This window comes from Prionailurus bengalensis, chromosome A2, assembly GCF_016509475.1.
Source record: "Prionailurus bengalensis isolate Pbe53 chromosome A2, Fcat_Pben_1.1_paternal_pri, whole genome shotgun sequence".
NCBI classification, from domain to species: domain Eukaryota; kingdom Metazoa; phylum Chordata; class Mammalia; order Carnivora; family Felidae; genus Prionailurus; species Prionailurus bengalensis.
Window position 1 is genome coordinate 139,294,757 of NC_057348.1, and position 19,939 is coordinate 139,314,695.

Consider the following 19,939-nt stretch of genomic DNA (forward strand, 5'->3'; position numbering starts at 1 on the left):
AACAAAGTGCAAATACATTATAAACAGGAAAAGTGTAATGAGGACTGAATGAGATTTCTCAAGAACTGTGAGGTACAGTTACTCATTTCTATTCTTTTATGAATTCGGATTATAAAGCCATCTGATTTTTTAAGTTCTTCCTGGGAAATTTAATGCATCAGTTAAAATTTCATTTACTTCTGAGAACAACCTTAATGAGATGGCTGTTATTTTTCCTATTTTGCGTATGTGGAAACTGAGCTTACATAGGTAGGAAACTGAGTTTAGATTAAGCGTGTTATTTGGATTTATACAATAGGTATGCATGGCAAGGTTAGATTTATATCTTCTCTATACGGATACATGATTCAGAGTCTGTACTCATGACTGCTAGGTTATTCCAGTCCCTTCTAGAAAACAGTCTGTTCTGTCAATAAAATCTCTGATTCTTTAAGGGCAGTTTGCTGCTTCCAGCAGACAACTAAGAAAACCACCTCTACCCTTCCTGGGGGTTCCTGATCGTTACTGTAATACAGGATTGTGAAGTAAACAGGAAATGCTTATTAATTGTTTCAAATAAGTCTACCACACTTCCTTGCAAGTGAATGCAAGCTGTGTTTCCAAAGACCAAAGATATTTTTAAACCTAATAATATAATATGTAATGTAAATCAATTCTTTCAAGAACCACACTCCCTTAGGATAACCGACCAAGTGGTTCTTCTGCTATGCCTTTCCCACATGTCCCATTCTTAAGACTTTAAAGAATCTCTATGTCCAATGTGGTGCTTGAACTCACCACCCAGAGATCAAGAGTTGCAGGAGCTACTGACTGAGCCACGCAGGCGCCCCACACCATGCCACCCTATTCTTAAGATGTTTTAAGGTGCCATACACCTTAATGCTTAGGAATACTGGGAAGGGTTTTTTCCCCCCACTATAACAAAACAAGGCAATGTAGGAAAAAAGATCCTTGGTTTATTCATAAAGGGACTTGATCTATATATGCAGCTTTTTTCATGTGTTTTTTTTTAAACATAGAGCAGAGAAGCATTTGATTCATGTCATTTTTCTTCCATATTCAATAATAACCTGACATGCAGGGTGGTTTTCATTTTCTAGTCTATCAGGAAGTCTACAAAAGAGAGTTTATGAGCATTTTGATGCCTGTTAAGAAAATGTAAAAAGTGCTTATAACATGGAAAGATTGGCATAGAGTTGGTACCTAATAAATGTTTGTTGAACGCTGAAAAAACTTTCCTATTCTTGAAGTTCAATACTTTTCCCCCCATACTATTTTTTTTTTAATTTTGAGAGAGAAAGAGAGACAGAGAGTGCACACACAAGCAAGCAGGGGAAGGGCAGAGAGAGAGAGAGAGAGAGAGAGACAGAGGATCCCAAGCAGCCTCCACACTGTCAGCACAGAGCCCAATGCAAGGCTCAGTTCCATGAACCATGAGATCATGACCTGAGCAGAAACCAAGAGTTGGACACTTAACCGAATGAGCCACCCAGGTGCCACCATATTTTTTTGTTTGTGTGTTTAAAAAAAAAGGTAGGGGTGCCTGGCTAGCTCAGTCAGTAGAGCATCCAACTCTTGATCTCTGGGTCATGAGTTTGAGCCCCACATTGGGTGTAGAGATTACTTAAAAAAAACTGACAAAAAATGTGTAAATACCAAGATATTTCTAGATGAATTAGATCTTCTTAAGTTACAAAATACAAGTTACATAACAGGATAAGTTCCATAAACTGGGAGTTGTACAAGCACGTTTCATTAATCGAACATTCCCTTCATTCCAAAATGTCCTGGAAATAGTATTATCAAACTAGCCTATCTTCTCCCACGCTACACAAAGAGCATTGACATCAATACTGTTCTTTATTCTTCATTATTATCAAGTAGGCAAGTGCCTCTGTAAGTTTATTCTGGGGTCCTTTTCCTGGTGTTAAAAAGATTCATTACAAAGTGAAAGTTTCAGATAATCAGCTGTTCCCCTCTCTCCTACTTCATGACAAATGATGGGATGCATGCTGGTTTGACTAATTTTTTGACTTAAATGACTAATCATTGGCTTGGCCAAACTCAGTAGTCAGTCCAGTTATATTGCTGTAGGTACTAGTTTGGGGCACATAGTCTCTGAATGGTTCATTTGGGCACTATGACCTTTTCATCTGGTTCAATGAGGCATTTTGGTACACAATTTTGGTCAGGATTGCATTTAAATTCATAATGTAGTATCTGAATAAAAATATGTATCAGACTCCGGGAAGGGCTTGTATTGGATGGCACAAGCTGGAGAGAAAAATCTAGGCCTGAGGATTAACTATTAGTAGGTCTTCCTGGAAACTGAAACTGAAGTTTCCTTACAGAAATGGGAGACCGTCATTTCAAAATGACTTTTGGAGAGTACTGTAAGGACTGAACTCACTAGCTACCATCCTCCATGGCAGCTCCAGGAGTCTCCAACTCCTGGCTCACTCTCACAGGATCCATCCCTAGCAAATGGAAAGACCCGGTCCCCTGCTGCATGTTGGGGTCCTCTAAGTCTGGGATTTCCGGTCATGTCAGTCCCTCCGTCTGGACTTCTATCCCAAAGTATGCTTCCCCGGCCAGATCCACGTCAGCCTTTGAAACTCATTTCAACCATTACTTCTGCTAGGAAGCCAACACTATCTCCTACTAGGCAGAATTAGACGCTCTTACAGTTCCTGCTCCTAGGACTCTGTACCGACATCTATATAAATATTGCACCATGTGCTATACGTCTGTCTCAATGGGCTATGTGTAAATGCAAGGCAGCAACCAAGTCTTATTTTTACTGCTATCTCCAGCCCTCCACAGACTGGCACACAGCATGCATTGCATATTTGTCAAAGGACTAGAATGCTTTAGAATACTTGGAGATATAAAGTGCTACATACGTAATAGTGAGAGTGAGGTTTTTAATAGAGAAAGGATAGGAGAGTATCAGAGCCAGTTTGTTGATTTGAATGGCATGTCTCATTGATAGAGAAATAATTTAATAGATATGAAAGTTGTAGAAATCACCAAAAAGTAAATGATGGCGTTTAGCTAAAGAAACTTAACATAGGACTAAAACGGAGCTTTAAATGTGACCGTCTAATTTCACGTAAGTGATGAATTAAATAAAGGAGAAAGTACTGTAAACTAACAAACCCCTAGGTCTATGACATACACGAGTATCCACATACATAGTTTACAGACACCAGATCTAATAATACCACGTGTTCAGGTGTTGATGTGCTCGGCTCTGGGAGTCTGTCATGCAAGCAGGGAGCTGCCTCACCAGCATATGCCCTGGGGTACTGGGCCCCATTCCTACAGGTTATTGACGGCTGTGGAGCCTATCTGGAGGACGGCTGGCAGTGCTGCCTGTGCATTTTGACCACCAAGTGACATGTCCTGGGTGACTTCTATACTTGCTGGTTTTGTACAAGAGCTTTTTTTTTTTTTAAGGCAGAAAAGTATCACTGCTATGGCATTGTTGGTTTCAGTCTAAGGGAACGTGACAACTCTCCTGGGACCTGAAACAAGCCTGGCTTTTGAGCAAAGAACTCACGAAGGGTAAAGAGGAAGAGTGTGCCCTTATCTTGCAGTCATGACATTTGATACTGCAAACAGTGGAGCTGTGTGGGGATGACCTTGCACCGGCCCTAATTTTTGGCAAGTTTCCAATCTTCCACTTGACACAGATAAATAAATGAATTTCTTGAATCACTATTATCTCTCTTGGAAGGGAATTAAATTTTAGTTTTCCATAATACATCCATTTCAAAGAAAATATGCTAATGTTAATGTTAATTCTGGAGACGAAAATGTCAAACATTTTAATGAGAAATTAACTTTTTCAAAAGGCCCATTTGATCATAAGAATGTAAGCTTCTTTAAGACAGGGACTTGGTGTATCCTGTTTAACGCTGCCACATAGCATGTGGCCTCTACAAAATAAATACTGGGGGGGGGGTTGAATAAATGGTTAATAAGGGGAGTTTCAATTTCCTACTTTAATTAGAATCCCATCGTCACTGTGACAGAGATATCCATATGTGTGGGATAAAACAATGCCAAATGTTTTTTTAACGTTTATTTTTGAGAGAGAGAGAGAGAGAGAGAGAGAGAGGCACAGATGATCCAAAGCGGGCTCTGTGCTGACAGCCTAGAGCCCAATGTGGGGCTCAAACTCACGTACTGTGAGATCATGACCTGAGCTGGAGTAGGATGCTGAACCGACTGAGCCACCCAGGCACCACCCCAGGACCAAACCTTTCAGTCCCAGTATTCACCACTATCGCATACACTATCCCATACACATGACGTGAATGGGAGGTTTCCTCATGCATCCAACACGTCAACTGAACGGACATTCTACATCAATAAACATACACATTATATGCGTATGGTATGGGCAGTCACTGAGGGGAAAGCCAACAAAAGGAGCTGTGGGGAGTATACAGAACCAAATTTCTGAGGATCTGCAGAGGAAAAGTATGGGGACGCTATATATTAGACTGCGTAAGCAGGAACGTGGCTTGAAAGAATCTTGTTCAACCACATTCAAACACTGCATCCCATTCCTGACTCAAAATCCTAAGCATGACAGAGAACGCTTAGAGAAGTTTCAAAGGACAACCCCGAAGATGATTAGAGGGCTAGGAAAGGGGCCTATGAAGAGAAGTTAAACAAACAGGGATTATTTATCCTGGAGTAGACAAGTATGACAAGTGCCTTAATAACAGTCTTCATATATAGGAAGGATTATTCCCTAGAGGATGCTGGCTACCTGCTTTTTCTCCACCAAGAGGAAAAGGGAAAATGAGTTTAAAAACTAGCATGAAAGTTTAGGTGAGACGGGGTTAGAATTTTATTTCAAACAAAATATTTTGCTTGTATGAACACAGTAAAATTTAGATGGTCTCTTACTTAGGGCTGGGCCATAATCAGGAAATTAAGTAAGGGCTCTCTCTAGGTGCTGGTAAGTACCTTTGGATATTAGTCTTTTATAGAGTTTCCTTTCAATGCATTCAGTAGATACATCGAATAATGGTTTGCCACAACAACTCCTTCCTTACACAGATTTTTTTTTTTTTCCAGTTGGACTTAGTCAACGGTGGCTGGCAGTCTGGCTGGCTGTCACTGCTGTGTCCACTCATGAGAGGCACTGCCAGGGATGCAGGGAAGGCTTGCATAGGAGGGGGCTGACAGAGGAGGAGCTCAAAAAGCCACCACGGGAAGTGGCCTTAGGCCGTGTGACATTTGCTGATGAAGTTAGGTTGGAAGAGAAGGAGAGTAGTAGTTACCAGTTCTATGAAAACATTGCACTGGTCAACTGATAGAGACACTGGTCTCAGGGGAGTCCCGGGTATTTTCAGTAATAAGTCACTGGTGGCCAGTTGCAGTACAAGCATGTAAAATCACTGTGGAAACACCAGGCTGTGCGTGGAGAAGCCACAATTTCCAGACTGTCTTAAATGTGGAAGCTGCATGAAATCAATACTAAATAACTTCTAAAATGCTCAATGTGCTGCTTGTGATCATTTGAACCATCTTTTAGAGCATCAGTCCAGGGAATATTCTAACTTCCTTCAATGACCATTAAGTCGTTGTTATTGGCTTGGGTGAATGAATGCTAATGCACATTTACACATTTGGGGTTTAGAAAAATGTCTCCATGAAAATGAAAGTTTTGTCATCTTCCATTCATCAGAGATCTCGCTAAGAGAGGTTACGTGATCAACAATTTTTTTTTCTTCCTGTTCAAGCACAACCTCAGATCAGTTCACATGTGAGATTTTCTTTCTTTCTTTCTTTCTCTTTTTTTTTAAATTCTGAGCACAATTAAAGGTGAGTTAAGGCTCTGGTGGAAATCTAAAGAGCATCGGCAAATCTGAGCACTGCTCAGCTTCTGAATTGCTTTTTCCACTTCTCAGTTCTTTTAAATGGTTTTCTATGGCAGGGACATTTTTCTTAATTAGTCACAGCTAATTAGTGTTCTGGCATAGACAAGCAATCAGAAATGTCAGAGCTGCGAGGCTACATCTCCCTAATCCTTTGATAATAATTTAGCCTCCTGGGAGGGCCCCAAGCTGCGGTAAGTAGTGACTGACAATAAGGCAAAATTAGGTGGGCAGCAGACCATTAGGATAGAAAAATAAAAAGCACTACCCAGTCCTGCTGAGCACCATCAGGCAACTAACTGCACTGCCAGATGAGGTGCCTGTTTAAGCCTGTGTTGTTAATTAGCTGATTCTACCAGACCTGCCACATATGTCCAGGTGCCTCATGCAAAGACGTCTATTTCTGGGAATGTGCCAAATGACCATTGTGTTTCATGATCACATTTCAGGAATATAAGGAAGAAGCCCACATATTTCTTGAAGATTCTTTTGAATTATCAAAGAAAAAAGATCAACACGCTACAATACACTTTCTCGAGGAGTTTCTTTTAGGCAATTAGGCACGCGTATCTCAAGTTTCCCAGGTTTTAATTCACCCACAGCTTAGATTCAAATGAGGGCCTCTGGCGGCGCTGGGCTGCGTCTGGACTTGCCAGAGCTATTCCGGCACCCACCATACATCAAAAAGTAGACTCTTCAATAAATTCTTATACTTACAAATAATAGCTTAACATTAAAATAAAGGTTATTAACAAAAACGAACCAGACAGCCGTAATTCGAGAGCAGAGGTTTTAAACAGAAACAAACTCCGAGGAAACAAACCGCTAAGGAGCAAGCTGTGGAGGGCGTTTACTGAGGCAGACAAGATGCTCCGCAGAACACGTCTGACTAGGACTATCTTAAAAGAGGTCAAACAACTTCAGCGTGAGACCAAATACTGTAGGTAAAATGAAGCGGAAATATAGACAATTAAACACAAAAACCCAAACACCTGGGGAACGATGTATCAAAGCCACTAACAGTGTCAAAAGTAACACAGATAACAAGTGGAGATCAAACTTTTTATCCACCTTTAGGACGCAATGAGGTACTAAACCATGTTTAGTCTGTAGCACAACCACGTTTAGAAATACATTACCTCAAATAGCCTCGAGTCCATCATTGAACGTATCATCCAGCCTTTCCTATCGATGAAGGAACATAATGGCTTTGGTATGAGAGTGATAGTAACCTTTAATTTTGATTGGTGACAGGAAAATCATGGTTGGGCATAATGGTCCAACAGTTAATGTTTTATATTTGAATTCTTTTTATACAGAGGCAAAACCAAAGAGAACATCCTCTGTAATGGGAATCTAGACTGATTTATGTAGTTTATAGAACAACTTCCTAGTCATTTGAAAGTAAAAGATTATTGAAAAGAAGAAAACTGCTCTTTTTAAATTAACATTCACATACTAGAGAATATACCTATAATATCTTAGAATTATAAGAAACGCAAGAAGACAAAGAAGTTTTCAGTCTTACTGGGCTGCAGCCTGCATTCCCAATAAAGAGGCTGATTGCACACACAAAGAAATTTATCCAAAGGACTGAGAAAGTAGAGTCAGCTTTAAATACATATCATGGAGGGCATCACGGTAGGAAAGTTTCATCTAGCAGCCACTATTATCCAAGCTCTGTTGATTTCAACTATTCTTGTGAAAATCAACATGATAATAAACTGAATCTTTAAGGAAGTTAAGAATAGTAGTGCTGATCTTACTGAGGATGAATAAATTCCGGAGTCACAAAGTTTGGGCACTGGTGTGAAACTGCATTCAAAAATTCTGAGCATTTCTGCCCTTTCTTATTTCAGAGTCAGAGACGAGAGCACAGAAATGGGAAATGACTTTTATTTTGAGAAATACAGTCTCTTGTCACAGGTTCAGTTTTTTTTTTCTTTGTATGTTATCGTATCTTAGGATGGCTACCGAATTCACGTAGATAGCGTAGGTCAGTTTTACTTACAGTGTTTAATGTAGAGTCGCTTTACTGAAAATAATTCTTTTCAAGGAAAAGTCCTGAGAAATTAATCCTTTATAAAAAACTATTTGGATGAATATAACTGATTAACTATCATTTAAAGAATTACTTTTAATTTTATAAGACATCACCACAATATTTAAAAAAAATCTCATTGAAATGAAACTCCTCAACAATTAAATATTTAATCAGTTTATAACACATGAGAACATTTAATCTGCATGATTTACCAATTAAATACTGCACCCTGATGTGTCTTCAGCAACATGAGAGCTGAAATGAAATTGTTTCAAAGGGACTCAAGAAGGGCAATGCCCAATAAATATACAAAAGATTTAGAGAGGTAGGTGGGTTTAGTGTGCATCCTGGACAATAAAATGTATTTCAGTCAACCCCTAACTACCTCCAAGTTGTAATATTCTTGGACATTAGGAAAGGACCACAGCGCGTGCTCTTGGGCAATTACTGCACAGGTCAGTTTTGACTCTGGAAACACCACCACTGTCCAAACCAGAGACTCGCGGGAACTACCCAGCCTCTCTCCTGACACACGGGAACCTGTGGCTAGCACTGCGTGTCCTGAAGCCTGAGTGTGTGGGAAGAAACATCACAGTAGACATTTAAAAATGGGTCTTAAGAATTAGAAGATCTTTGTCATACTTCTATATTGGGATTAGACAATTGTAGATGGTTTCGATTTGATAAAAACTTTAAAAAGGTTGCTGACAATGGTGTTTAATATGTAAGAAAAAAACACTAGGGTAAGAGAGATTGCATAGAAAGCTGAAAAACCATTTGGCGCATCCATGACCTCTCTCCCTACAGGAGAACTTTAAGATTTTTCTTACCCAGATAAGGCACATTTTTTCTAAATTGAAAATGTAAGTTTAACATGGAGATTTTATTTTTTTATTTTTATTATTTTTATTTTTTAGACAGAGAGAGACAGAGCATGAACGGGGGAGGGTCAGAGAGAGAGGGAGACACAGAATCTGAAACAGGCTCCAGGCTCTGAGCTGTCAGCACAGAGCCCGATGCGGGGCTCCAACTCATCGACCGCGAGATCATGACCTGAGCCGAAGTCGGCCGCTTAACTGATTGAGCCACCCAGGTGCCCCTAACATGGAGATTTTAAACTCAGCATGTGTAACGATGACGGCTTGAGAGGAAGAGACAGTCTCTGTTTAAAATACTCTGGTCGCTCAGAAAGATTTTGCATGAATATGGAATGGATGAGTTCCAACTATTTTTCTAAAGGGGTTCAGAGCCCTGGTGGTAGATACACAGAATGTCATGGTACAGCTATTCTTTTATACAGAATCTCTTTTTTTCTTTATCTATTGCACTTGCTGTTGATTCTTCGGTGGGATACCTGCTTTCACTTGGCCATGACAAAACAAAACAAAACACCTTCAGAACTGCTACTCTGGGGTGCAAGGCTTAGCATCCAACCAATCCGGTAATTTTTGTCATCACTGCTAACATAATTGAAACTAATTTAATTTAGTTGTTTTAAAATCTGGAAGATATTTCAGAAACCGTCTGGAGTTTTGGACCAATTTCTTCAGTTTGTATGTACTAACTATACTGAGTCTTAGGCAGGTGACATAACTTCTGGACACTCACTCTGACAATCAATGGCAGAACCGTGGCTGGAACTCAGGGATCTGGATTCCTGGTCCAGGCCTCTCCCATGGTACTGTGTTACCATTTCAGGTTTTGTAAGTCTAAAGTATGGTGGAGATAGCATAGACTTTATGGTGGAGATAGCAGAGACTTTGAAACTGGAGAGACACAATTTCAAAGTCTGATTCAACAATTCACAAGTCACTTATCTTCTATGAGTGGGAGATTCCTTAACCTGAAAATCAGCACAAATGGAGATGATGGCATCTAGCTCAGCAGGTTAGAAATGATATAGGTAAAGCACATAGCACATTTCCTGGCACATGGAGGTGCCCTGGGAATGCTAGTGATGACAGCTAGGGCCAGTATTATTATTTTGATAATTTGAGAAGATTAGGGATATACCTTAAAACAAACTCGGTTCCTTCTATTAGCAGCATGGATCTGCCATTGTTTATTTATACTTTTGAAAAATTATTTCTGTGTGATGCAGAAAATGTTTCAGAAGTTTAACTACTGATGGACTTTGAAGTAGAATGTCTTGGTTCTTTGTCCTAATACGATCTCTTTTTGATCTTTCAAGGGTACATTTGGCTTTAATATTTTAAAATTTAATGTAAAAGTCTAAAGGTCATCCTATAGTTAGGGTCTTGAAGGTAATACAAATTTTGATCATTCCTGTCTTTAAGACTCTGAAGTTAAGGGAACAAAATCCCTTTCCATGGAGGCTAGAACAATAATAATTGCAGTGCAAGATGCTCAGGAAACCGGACCATGGCTTATGGCTTCACGAGTTGTACATGGATGACCGTAGGAGGTACTGTTTTTGTTTGTAGATGCATGCAAAGCGATGGACACAAATCTAGGGTAATGGTCATTATTTGGCCTTAGGCACTGGTACAATTATGTAAATAGAACCCTAAAGTATTTCACCACAAATATCATGAGCCATTAAGATGCTTAATTGATCAAAACGTTTCTGAGGCCAGAAATACAGGTAATTACTACTCTCAGGGAAAGTTTCACAGAACTTTCAATAGTCTTTTCTGTGAGCAGAGCATCATGCAGAAAAAGATTACTTAGTAAAACACACGAGTTCTTTTTTAAAGTGTCGGCATCGAAGGCAGGATTAAAGTATGTCTTCGCAATAATTGTTTTGTATAAAAATATTGTAATTTGTGGGATTTCCAAAATGAAGCGAATCTCGTTTGGGTCAAAAGAATATCCTTCTTAAGGAGTGAAGTTATCATACTGAATGACCAGAAGCTGGATGCCCTATACCCTTACCCGGGTTGGTTAAACCACAAGTATTGATTCACTGCAGTGCGTGTGCATGCATGTGTATATGCACATTTTCCTCTGTGTCTGAAGTTAGGGGTCTCTGTCTCTTCCCCTCCCCTCTCCCCCTCCCCCCACTCCTCTCCTCCCCTTTCCTCTCCTCTCCTTTCTTCCCTTCCCTTCCCTCTCCTTTCCTTTCCTTCTATTTACTTCTTATTTTAATTGAAATAGCAAAAGTTTGTCGTGATGCCTGAATAAAATTGTTCTCTTCAATCTTTTATCTGTAATAGACTAAGGTTGCCAACACTATTTATAGGGTCATTATTTTCAACTGTTTCTTGACATCTAACAATACTATTTTAAGTTCCAGCCAAGAGGATTTCCAATAATTATATAATGTCTCTCAGTAATGATCTGTTGCTTAAGATACACATTCTGTTTTACCTTTCAACACATACTTGATAACCTCTCATTTACTAACTATAATTGAGGCAAATTCAGTCTTGGCTAATTAGGGGCTCTTAGTACCCCTCATACATGTTATTCTTGATGACATATCAATAGAATTAGGGTCTACTTTTTATTTTTAATTACAGTAATAAAAATGTGCAATTTAAAAATATTAGAATGTTTAAGGACATTATAACTATTTCACAAGTAACAAGTCCACTGTTCTGGGGATACGCAAAATGACAAAACCTTCACAACCAAAACAGAACGGTTGCTTGTCAAGAGTTCTTTTCAGAAGCAAACTTACCGCCATGTCAAACGCTTAGGTATCAAAGGAAAGTGTACATAACCAGGGCAATTAACCTAGACATACTTTTACATTTTTTAAAGAAAGCTCTATGCCCAACGTGAGGCTTGAACTCATGACCCTAAGATCAAGAGTCATGTGCTCTACCGACAGAGCCAGCCAGGTGCCCCCTAAACTAGACATAATTTTAATGTTGGCCCTTTTAATGTTGACTCTACTTCAGTCAGCTCTGTTGATTATTGTTGTCACACAAAAAGTCTTCAAAGAAAGTTTGGTGAATGTGAGAGAGACGAAGTAGGGAATATCTTTATAGCGAAAAAATTCTACCTCTGTTATGAACTGATGGCTGGCTTTGTAGTAAATAGGTCACCAAGATAAAAAGTTGAAGATGTTAAGAACACACACACACACACACACACACACACACACACACCCCTACCTCCCTACCTATAGTGGCCTATTTCCAGATGATTCTATCTTTTCCCATCATAGAAAACATGCTTCAGATATACTAAGAATAAACATAAAGGAAATACCATCAATCCAATTTCCCTATTCTGTTCAACATTTGTGAAAATTACCACATAAGCAAAAAAGGTAAAAGAGAATTTGGAAGTAAAACATATGCTTGTAAATTCAGAGCAATACCAAATGGAAGCAGAAGTTGCTAATACGGTTCCAGTATTTTGTAAAAGAGCCAGCTGGATAGATGATAATTTTTCTACCCCTGCAGGGCATCAAAGCTTTTAGGAAATCATTCTTTTCACACATATTAACACTTAGCTTATTAAAACAGATGATACTTTTATTGTAAAACAGCCTGGGTAGAGGCTAGAAGCATAAAATATGAAAGAGGAGACTCATGTTGACCACCGGATCTGACAAACAGTGAACACTGACACAACAGACCATGAAGGAGATGATGACGTAGCAGGACCTTCTGTAACTGCCACAGCTGAAGTGTCACCGCGAAGCCCGTGAATTGCTGTTATGAAAACATTTGCGGCAACTTGCATAATTAAATGAAACTGCCAGAAAATCATTTCCAAAATGCAGGGGAGATGTACATAAATAAATACAGTTCAAAGCAAATATTCCATTTCAGCATCAGCATTGTGGTGAATTCTGGGAAGTTCCAACACAAGCAAAAGCACCATTTCCTTTGAATTGACTGTTAAATAATTACAAATGAATGACAACATTGTTATTGAAATGGGTTGCTCTCTTAGTTTCCTTTACAGATACCAGATAAATGAAACTTAATGATCAAGCTCTCTAAAACCACACCCCCCTACTTCTAGGAGTTGCCTTGTGGAAATGAAGACGTTTGTGCTGATAAAACCCCAGGGTGATACCGTCAGCATATGCCAGTGCTGTAAATCAAGGGGAAAGTGTTCAATAACAGTAGATTGGTGGTGGATATTTGGCTTTACTGAAGCTTATGTCTTTGTGCAACTAAGGAGCATGACGTTGACTCGCAAAACTTTACGAGGAGGGGCCAACTCCATGCCAGCATTATCCTGTTGAGGGAATGCACAAAGGCAAGCGGACCGATGCTGTACATAATGGTAAACTGGTTATCATCCTGCTCGTTAAAATTAACCTTAGAAGATTTTTGAGACCTCCATTCTAACAGTGACACTTCCCACATACAAAAGAAGTCAATTAAGCCTTCTGTCAACAGTCAGAGAAATAAAACTATCAACTGTATTAGCCGCACAGAAGAAAGGGGATCAGAAAAGGAGTCTGCTTTGCAAACATATCATCAAAATGCAATTTTCCCTGCACATATTTCTATGATGCCAGGAAGCCTTGCGAGGGCAGTTACTTACATCAAACAGCTTTTCTATATACATTTCCTCATTGACCTTTTCTCGAAGAATATCCTGGTTTTGCCGAACAAACATGATATAGGTGTCTGCCAGATCCATTCCTGGTTTCTGTGGTAGGGGAAAAGCATGGGGAATAAAATATCAGGTCTCAATTGTGAAAACATTATTAAAACACAACCTTAAAAAGTAATTCACATATCATTTAAAAAATTACATTAGTAAATTATGCTCAAGACCAAAATCAACAATGAGCACCTTCAGTAAATTCTGTAATTAAAATAAATAAAAGTTTATTACTGGTGTCTGTAACTTGAGGTCACAGTTATTCATCATTATGAAAATGAGTAGAGACGTGTGGCTGTAAACTACTAGGTATCTTTTTTCTTTAATGGCTATCTTGAACGGTTAATATGCCGAGCAGTATAAATGAATGATTTTTTTTTTAAGAAGTCCCCACTTGCAATAATCCTTTCCTAATTTCCAATACAATTTACTTGTCACTATCTCTGGCTGGTTTATTCATATACATTAAAAACAAAAATGTTAGTTTTCCTTGGATTGCCTGCCTCAACTACGATCAGTGCTCAAGGCATACAAGGTAAATTTTATTAGTTTGAATAAAATATTCGTAGGAAGATATTGGGCAAAAAATTTAATGGATTACAAAGTGAAATGTAAACCAAAATTTTGTGGATTATCCATTGCTTCTACTCATTCGTATTTATCTATCTCAAAGATTTATTTTATTTTAGAAATACAACAAGAATATCAATGAACCAGTCTCCTAAGAAGAGTCTAAAGTGTGATTCAGATAACTTTCTGAAGGTATACAACATCTGGTGTCTTGTGATGTTAGAGGAGATAGGGCAGTTAATATAATTCCTCCTTGTTACAAAGTCTTCAAAATCAGTACTAGGAAGGGACAAAAATCTGAATGGCTTCCAAAGAGTTTTCCTCCTAGACTTATCTTTAGTTCTTTTTCGTGTTTCAAATAGCTAGACTAGTTAATAAAAATACTCATTTGAATGATCTACACTTGGGGTTGATTCATAATCTGTACTGAGGTATTCATTTGATTAGAATACGGCATTAAGGGGCACCTGGGAGGCTCAGTCAGTTGAGTGCCTGACTTAATTTCAGCTCACGACACGATCCCAAGGTTGTGGGATCAAGCCCTCCTCCCCTCCTCCCACCCCCATGCTAAGCATGGAACCAACTTAAGATTCTCTCTCTCTCTCTGCCCCTCTCTCCTGCTCGTGCTCTCTTTCTAAAATAATAATAAAGAATATGGCATTAATAATAACATAATGGTGGAACTGAGGTCCAAGTCCATTGGTCTTGTATCATTTCATATTCATAGAATGTACTTATAACCTCCATCATCAGACTCACTTTGCAAAGTAAATCTTGCAAGGAAACGAAGTGAAAGAGAATATCGTTCATTTAACGATTACTGCTGCAAGAAAAAAGCATAACTGAGTATCGTGGCAGCCCCTCTCCTTAAATGAAGGACAAAAATTTCTTACCACTTTTTTTGGTGGGGGGAGGGCGCATATTTTATATACAATGATAAAATTGCTCATCTCTTCACCAGTGCACAGTATAGGCAATGAGCATATGTAACCAATAAAACTGAATTTGATTTTTTTGGTAACAAAGTTATTTCTGGGTAATGCGAGTTCCTTCTGGGTAAGGAAGCTCTTACTGCTCTCTTATTTAGCCTGAAGGGAAACATATGCCACGTAAATTCAAGGATCCCTTCAAACATAACCCTAATATGACAAAGTTAGTTATCAGTTATAATACATACACTTAAATGTTTTCACTGTTCTTTCCTTCAAGAGCATCCATATACAATGTAGGGAATAGGTTTCAAACCTAAGGGAGGCAACTTATCAAATTCATTCCTTTACTATTTTTCTGCATAATTCTCTTGAGCCATGTTTGAAAGTTTAAATACAATGACATGGATAACCAAGAGAACCCTAGGTTCTTTCTTTTTCTTTCTTTTTTTCTTTTTTTGCAGCCAGGGGTGGGGAACTATATATCAGTTTTTCCAGTGAAGAGGCAGGGTAATTTGTACAAAAATTACTACTATTAATACTTGAAGAGTGCTAGCCCATAAGATAAGTACTTCTCTCCACGCTTCTCAAACTTTGTCAAAACATCAGAAATGACGACATCCAGGAAACATACTGCCACAGAATGAAAACAGCAACAGAACACTGGTCTACGTACAATGGATAGCATATAGAAAGTTAGCTCAGCATCTGAACCTCAGCCAGGTGCTTGGAAACAAAATACTATGACATATATAATACCAAGCAGTCGGGCACAGCTCAGCTAACCTGAGAGTTACAGAATATACAAACGAGAGGTTTGTTTTCTCCATCATCTCTTACCCTGCTCAACCCCATTTTTATTTCTACCTTTTGAAAGAAAAGTAGGCTTACAAGTTTTATCTAGTCAATCACTTGACCCATCAAGCTCACTGGAAACTAACTTATAGCTAGGAAGACTGGAGAAGAGTGACTTTAAACACTTGCCATAGATTCTAAGGTCATTTTTTCTGTTTTTTTGATCCTTTTCAAGATAACACTGGACAAAATATAACACTGTCCAGGAGGAGTTTATCTTCTAACATCTGAAACTAACAAAACACTTTATAGTTTAAGCCTAAAAGAATTTTAAAAGCTGTTCCCTTTGGCAGACCCAACGGATACGATCCTGAAATCTGTAGGTTGAGACAGTTCTACAACTTTCTAAGGAAATAAAAATCTCTGGTTGAAAGTGTGAAGTAAAGCTCATTTAAAAGTTTAATCCAACAAAACTAAGTGTTTTTGTATTTTGTTTTCTTTCTTTCTTTTTTTTTTTTTTTAATTATACTTTCTCCCCTTTTGGCAAATTAAGATCCACTTGCCTGGAAAACAAAACCTAGAATTCTTACATTTCTCATTAGCATTATTTCTTTATCTTTGAGCTGTTTACCTATTCTTGAAACTGTGACATATGGGAATTTCACACCTAGTGAGTATATTTTCATGTAGCTGTGGCATGAGACTCTAATCATTAAAAGAATATACACAAGTAAGAGTAACTGCAACAGTTGGTGACATTTACCAATTAGAATTATGGTTCTTTATCCCTCCTTTAGTGTATGAAGGGTAATTATCTCTGATAAATTGCTGAAAAAGATGTAATTTTCCTTTTAAACAGTTTCTACTTACAGTACAAATGTGTTTGGATAGAAGACATTATCACTGGTTCAGTGCTCCTTTGTGCAAAGACTCTGTTTTATGGCAGTAAAATTTACATACTTTGGAAGTCACTACATCTAATTCCATTATTACACGTTATGCATCTAATTTCATCATTAGATGTTATCTTTTATTAGGAAATGAAGTTTTGTTAAAAAGTAAAAAAAAAACCAAACAAACCACTGAACACACTCTGTTAAGGCTTCATTTTTTGTAAATGAATGGGAATGCATGTGACTGCTTGGCAGAGACAACAAATTGCTACACATATTGGTACAAGTGGGTGTCCACTAACCTTATCAAAGTAGAGGTCTATTAAACCTCAAAAACTGTGGATATGGATGAGGTTTTATCAAGAATATTGTAATCTAGAGAGCTAAATTTATTATTTTTTATTGTTTTCATTTTTTTTTAAATTTTTTTTCAATGTTTATTTATTTTTGGGACAGAGAGAGACAGAGCATGAACAGGGGAGGGGCAGAGAGAGAGGGAGACACAGAATCGGAAACAGGCTCCAGGCTCCGAGCCATCAGCCCAGAGCCCGACGCGGGGCTCGAACTCACGGACCGCGAGATCGTGACCTGGCTGAAGTCGGACGCTTAACCGACTGCGCCACCCAGGCGCCCCTGTTTTCATTTTTTTTAATGTTTATTTTTGAGAGAGAGACAGAGCACCGGAGGCCGAGGGGCAGAGAGAGAAGGAGTCACAGAATCCAAAGCGGGCTCCAGGCTCTGAGCTGTCAGCACAGAGTCCGATGTGGGCCTCGAACTCACGGAGTGGAAGATCATGACCTGAGCTGAAGTCAGAGGCTTAACCAACTGAGCCACCCAGGCGCCCCTAGAGAGCTAAACTTAGAAATCTGTTCTATATTGATAATTATAGATTTCTTAACGAACATGAGAAAACAACAATTAAAACTAGGTAGCAAGCACGCTACGCATTATCTACCACTTAAACACTTTTTTGCCTTCCACCATTTACACCTCTGAGATCCTTGGTTCACTAAGCACTAACTTCTCCATCTTGTCTGTTAGGGCAGTAATCTCTAAATCAAAATAGGAATCGTGAATTCTAATTTGTTTCAAAAAAGAACAAAATTTGGCTAACAAAGTTAACACAAACATCACAAAATTCCCCCATGAGCATAAAGAAATCAGTAAGTGTGGAGGGAAATGTAGTATGGTGAGGAGCGTGTCTCTGACATTGGCGGCATAAGTAACAGAATACACCAGTGAGTGAGTGAGTTTAAGTAAGGGTGCAGGCTCCAGCAAAAATTTTTTTTAAGCGTTAATCACTAGTTAACCTAGTGGGATGAAAATGCCGTTTAGAAAAGGAGAAAAAAAATTCCTTGTTAATTATACGCTGCAAATGCTCTTACTTCCTGCTGCTCTACCTAATCCCACAGGTGCAAGTCTTCGCCCTCCCTATTCATGGGTAGGTGGGTGCAGTGCTGCCCCGGTCATTTTCCACAGCAACGGATTTAGATGCAGAAGAAGCCGCTTAACCTTCCATGGGAGGTTAACAATACACTATGCAAACACTTTCATGGTGTCTGTTTAACAAGGAGACAGATTTTTAAATATACTATTCTAGTCTCAAAGATTAACCAGAAGCTACAGTATAATTGACTTAATGTGAAAGTGCGCTTCTCATAACCTAAAAAAGCTTGCCTTGAAGAAACGATCGAGGGTGGGGCTGTGCTACCCTGATGGGTAAGAATCTGCATGCATGGATCTTGTGAGGTTTGAAACAATTGAACACCTTCTCAGTGTGAAATTGTAGTAGGAGCAGTTTCTATGTCAGCTCTGGCATTTCAGATACAGAAATGGTCTGCAACTGATCATCAGGGAACACGGGACGTAATTCTACAAACATACAACTTATCCCAGCTATCGTTAACAATATATATCTTTCTTTCACTGTTCAACATATTTTTTCATTATTCTGACATTCATGCAGCCATTTCTACAGTGTTACATTTGAGTGAAAATGTTCTTAAAGTTAAGGTTTTCAAAAAGCATTTGGAGTAGGTTTAGTAAGTTATATGTTCTCAAATATTTCCAAAAATAGGTTTTGAGTATCGCTACGATGATTATGGTGTAAAAATATATTTTACCAATTTTGTACAAAGTAGAATAATTATATTGTATCCACATTGAAAAGCAAAAGGAAATAAACAGAACTAACCCTTCAAACTAGGTTTATGCCATCTTAAATATTACATCAGCCCAGGAAGAGGAATAATTCATAAAAGGAGTGGGGGGGAAGAAATGTGAACGATGAAAATGTCACGATATGAAGTTTTCAAGATTTCTAATAGTAGTTTACCTAACTTTTTAAAACAATAAAACAATTTTCATTGTTCTTAGAAAACCCTCCAAACTGTTATTTTAAGCAGTGAAGCAGGCAGAGTCACCTTTCTCTCTGTTAAATTTAGCGGTATTCAAAATTCCATTAATTAACACTATTATACATTTTGACTCCAAATTGGGAAGTAGAAAATTCTGAACTAAAGATAATGGCACCCGCATCCATTTGAAAACGTCTTTTAGACATGGAACATGCATGTTTTAAGTATGTATGTTTCCTTTAGTCCCATATTTCTAAGACAGAGATGGTTCCATGTCTCCAGACTTCTTGCTCTAGAAGAGAGTCTCCTGTCTGCTCCCTGTGAGTATAGTTGGTAAACAGCATGTTCCCAACACAATGCTATGAGAGTATATCAGAATCTGCTATTATTAATATTTGTGTAACTTCTGTAGTCATATTGTTTTCACTCTTCAGTTCATGTGAATGCTTCACACTATTTCTTCTACATTGTGATATATTATTCACAGGTCTAAGCATTTGTATGTACCAACATACAGTATTGTTATTTGATATTTTGTTGTATCATTGGGGGAAAATATCTTTCCAAAGAGGAGGTTATTTTAAGTATTAAAAGGAATACTGAATAATGGTTTAAAACACTAGCCTGAAACCCTCAAGGAAAAGAGGCAGGTTGACTTTGAACTGAGACTTATGGGCTCAATTTTAATCTTACTATGTCTTGCTCACTTGAGCCTATGGGCTTCTAGAATCTCTCCTGTTATTTCCGATCTGTAATAAAGATCACCAACATCTCAGAGTTTAGAGGAAGAGGTGCTGATACAGGACTACCAGACAAGAAAAGTGCCAATATAAGTAGCACCTGATTCCTTTATACTCTTGTTTTCATGAGTAATGATTATAATGATGATGAAGGTTCTCAATCTCAGTTTGTAACA

The 19,939-nt window shown here is 38.4% G+C and overlaps 1 protein-coding gene across 19 annotated transcripts in view; it reads right to left on the reverse strand.

Annotated features, from left to right (window-relative positions):
- The window catches only part of CADPS2 (calcium dependent secretion activator 2), a 540,583-nt gene that overhangs the window by 12,301 nt on the left and 508,343 nt on the right, over window positions 1-19,939 (reverse strand). For all 19 annotated transcript variants that reach the window (XM_043589377.1, XM_043589375.1, XM_043589367.1 and 16 more), the window contains one exon: window positions 13,417-13,524. In XM_043589377.1, coding sequence (XP_043445312.1) covers window positions 13,417-13,524 — 108 coding nt within the window. The remainder of the gene's footprint in view (window positions 1-13,416; window positions 13,525-19,939) is intronic.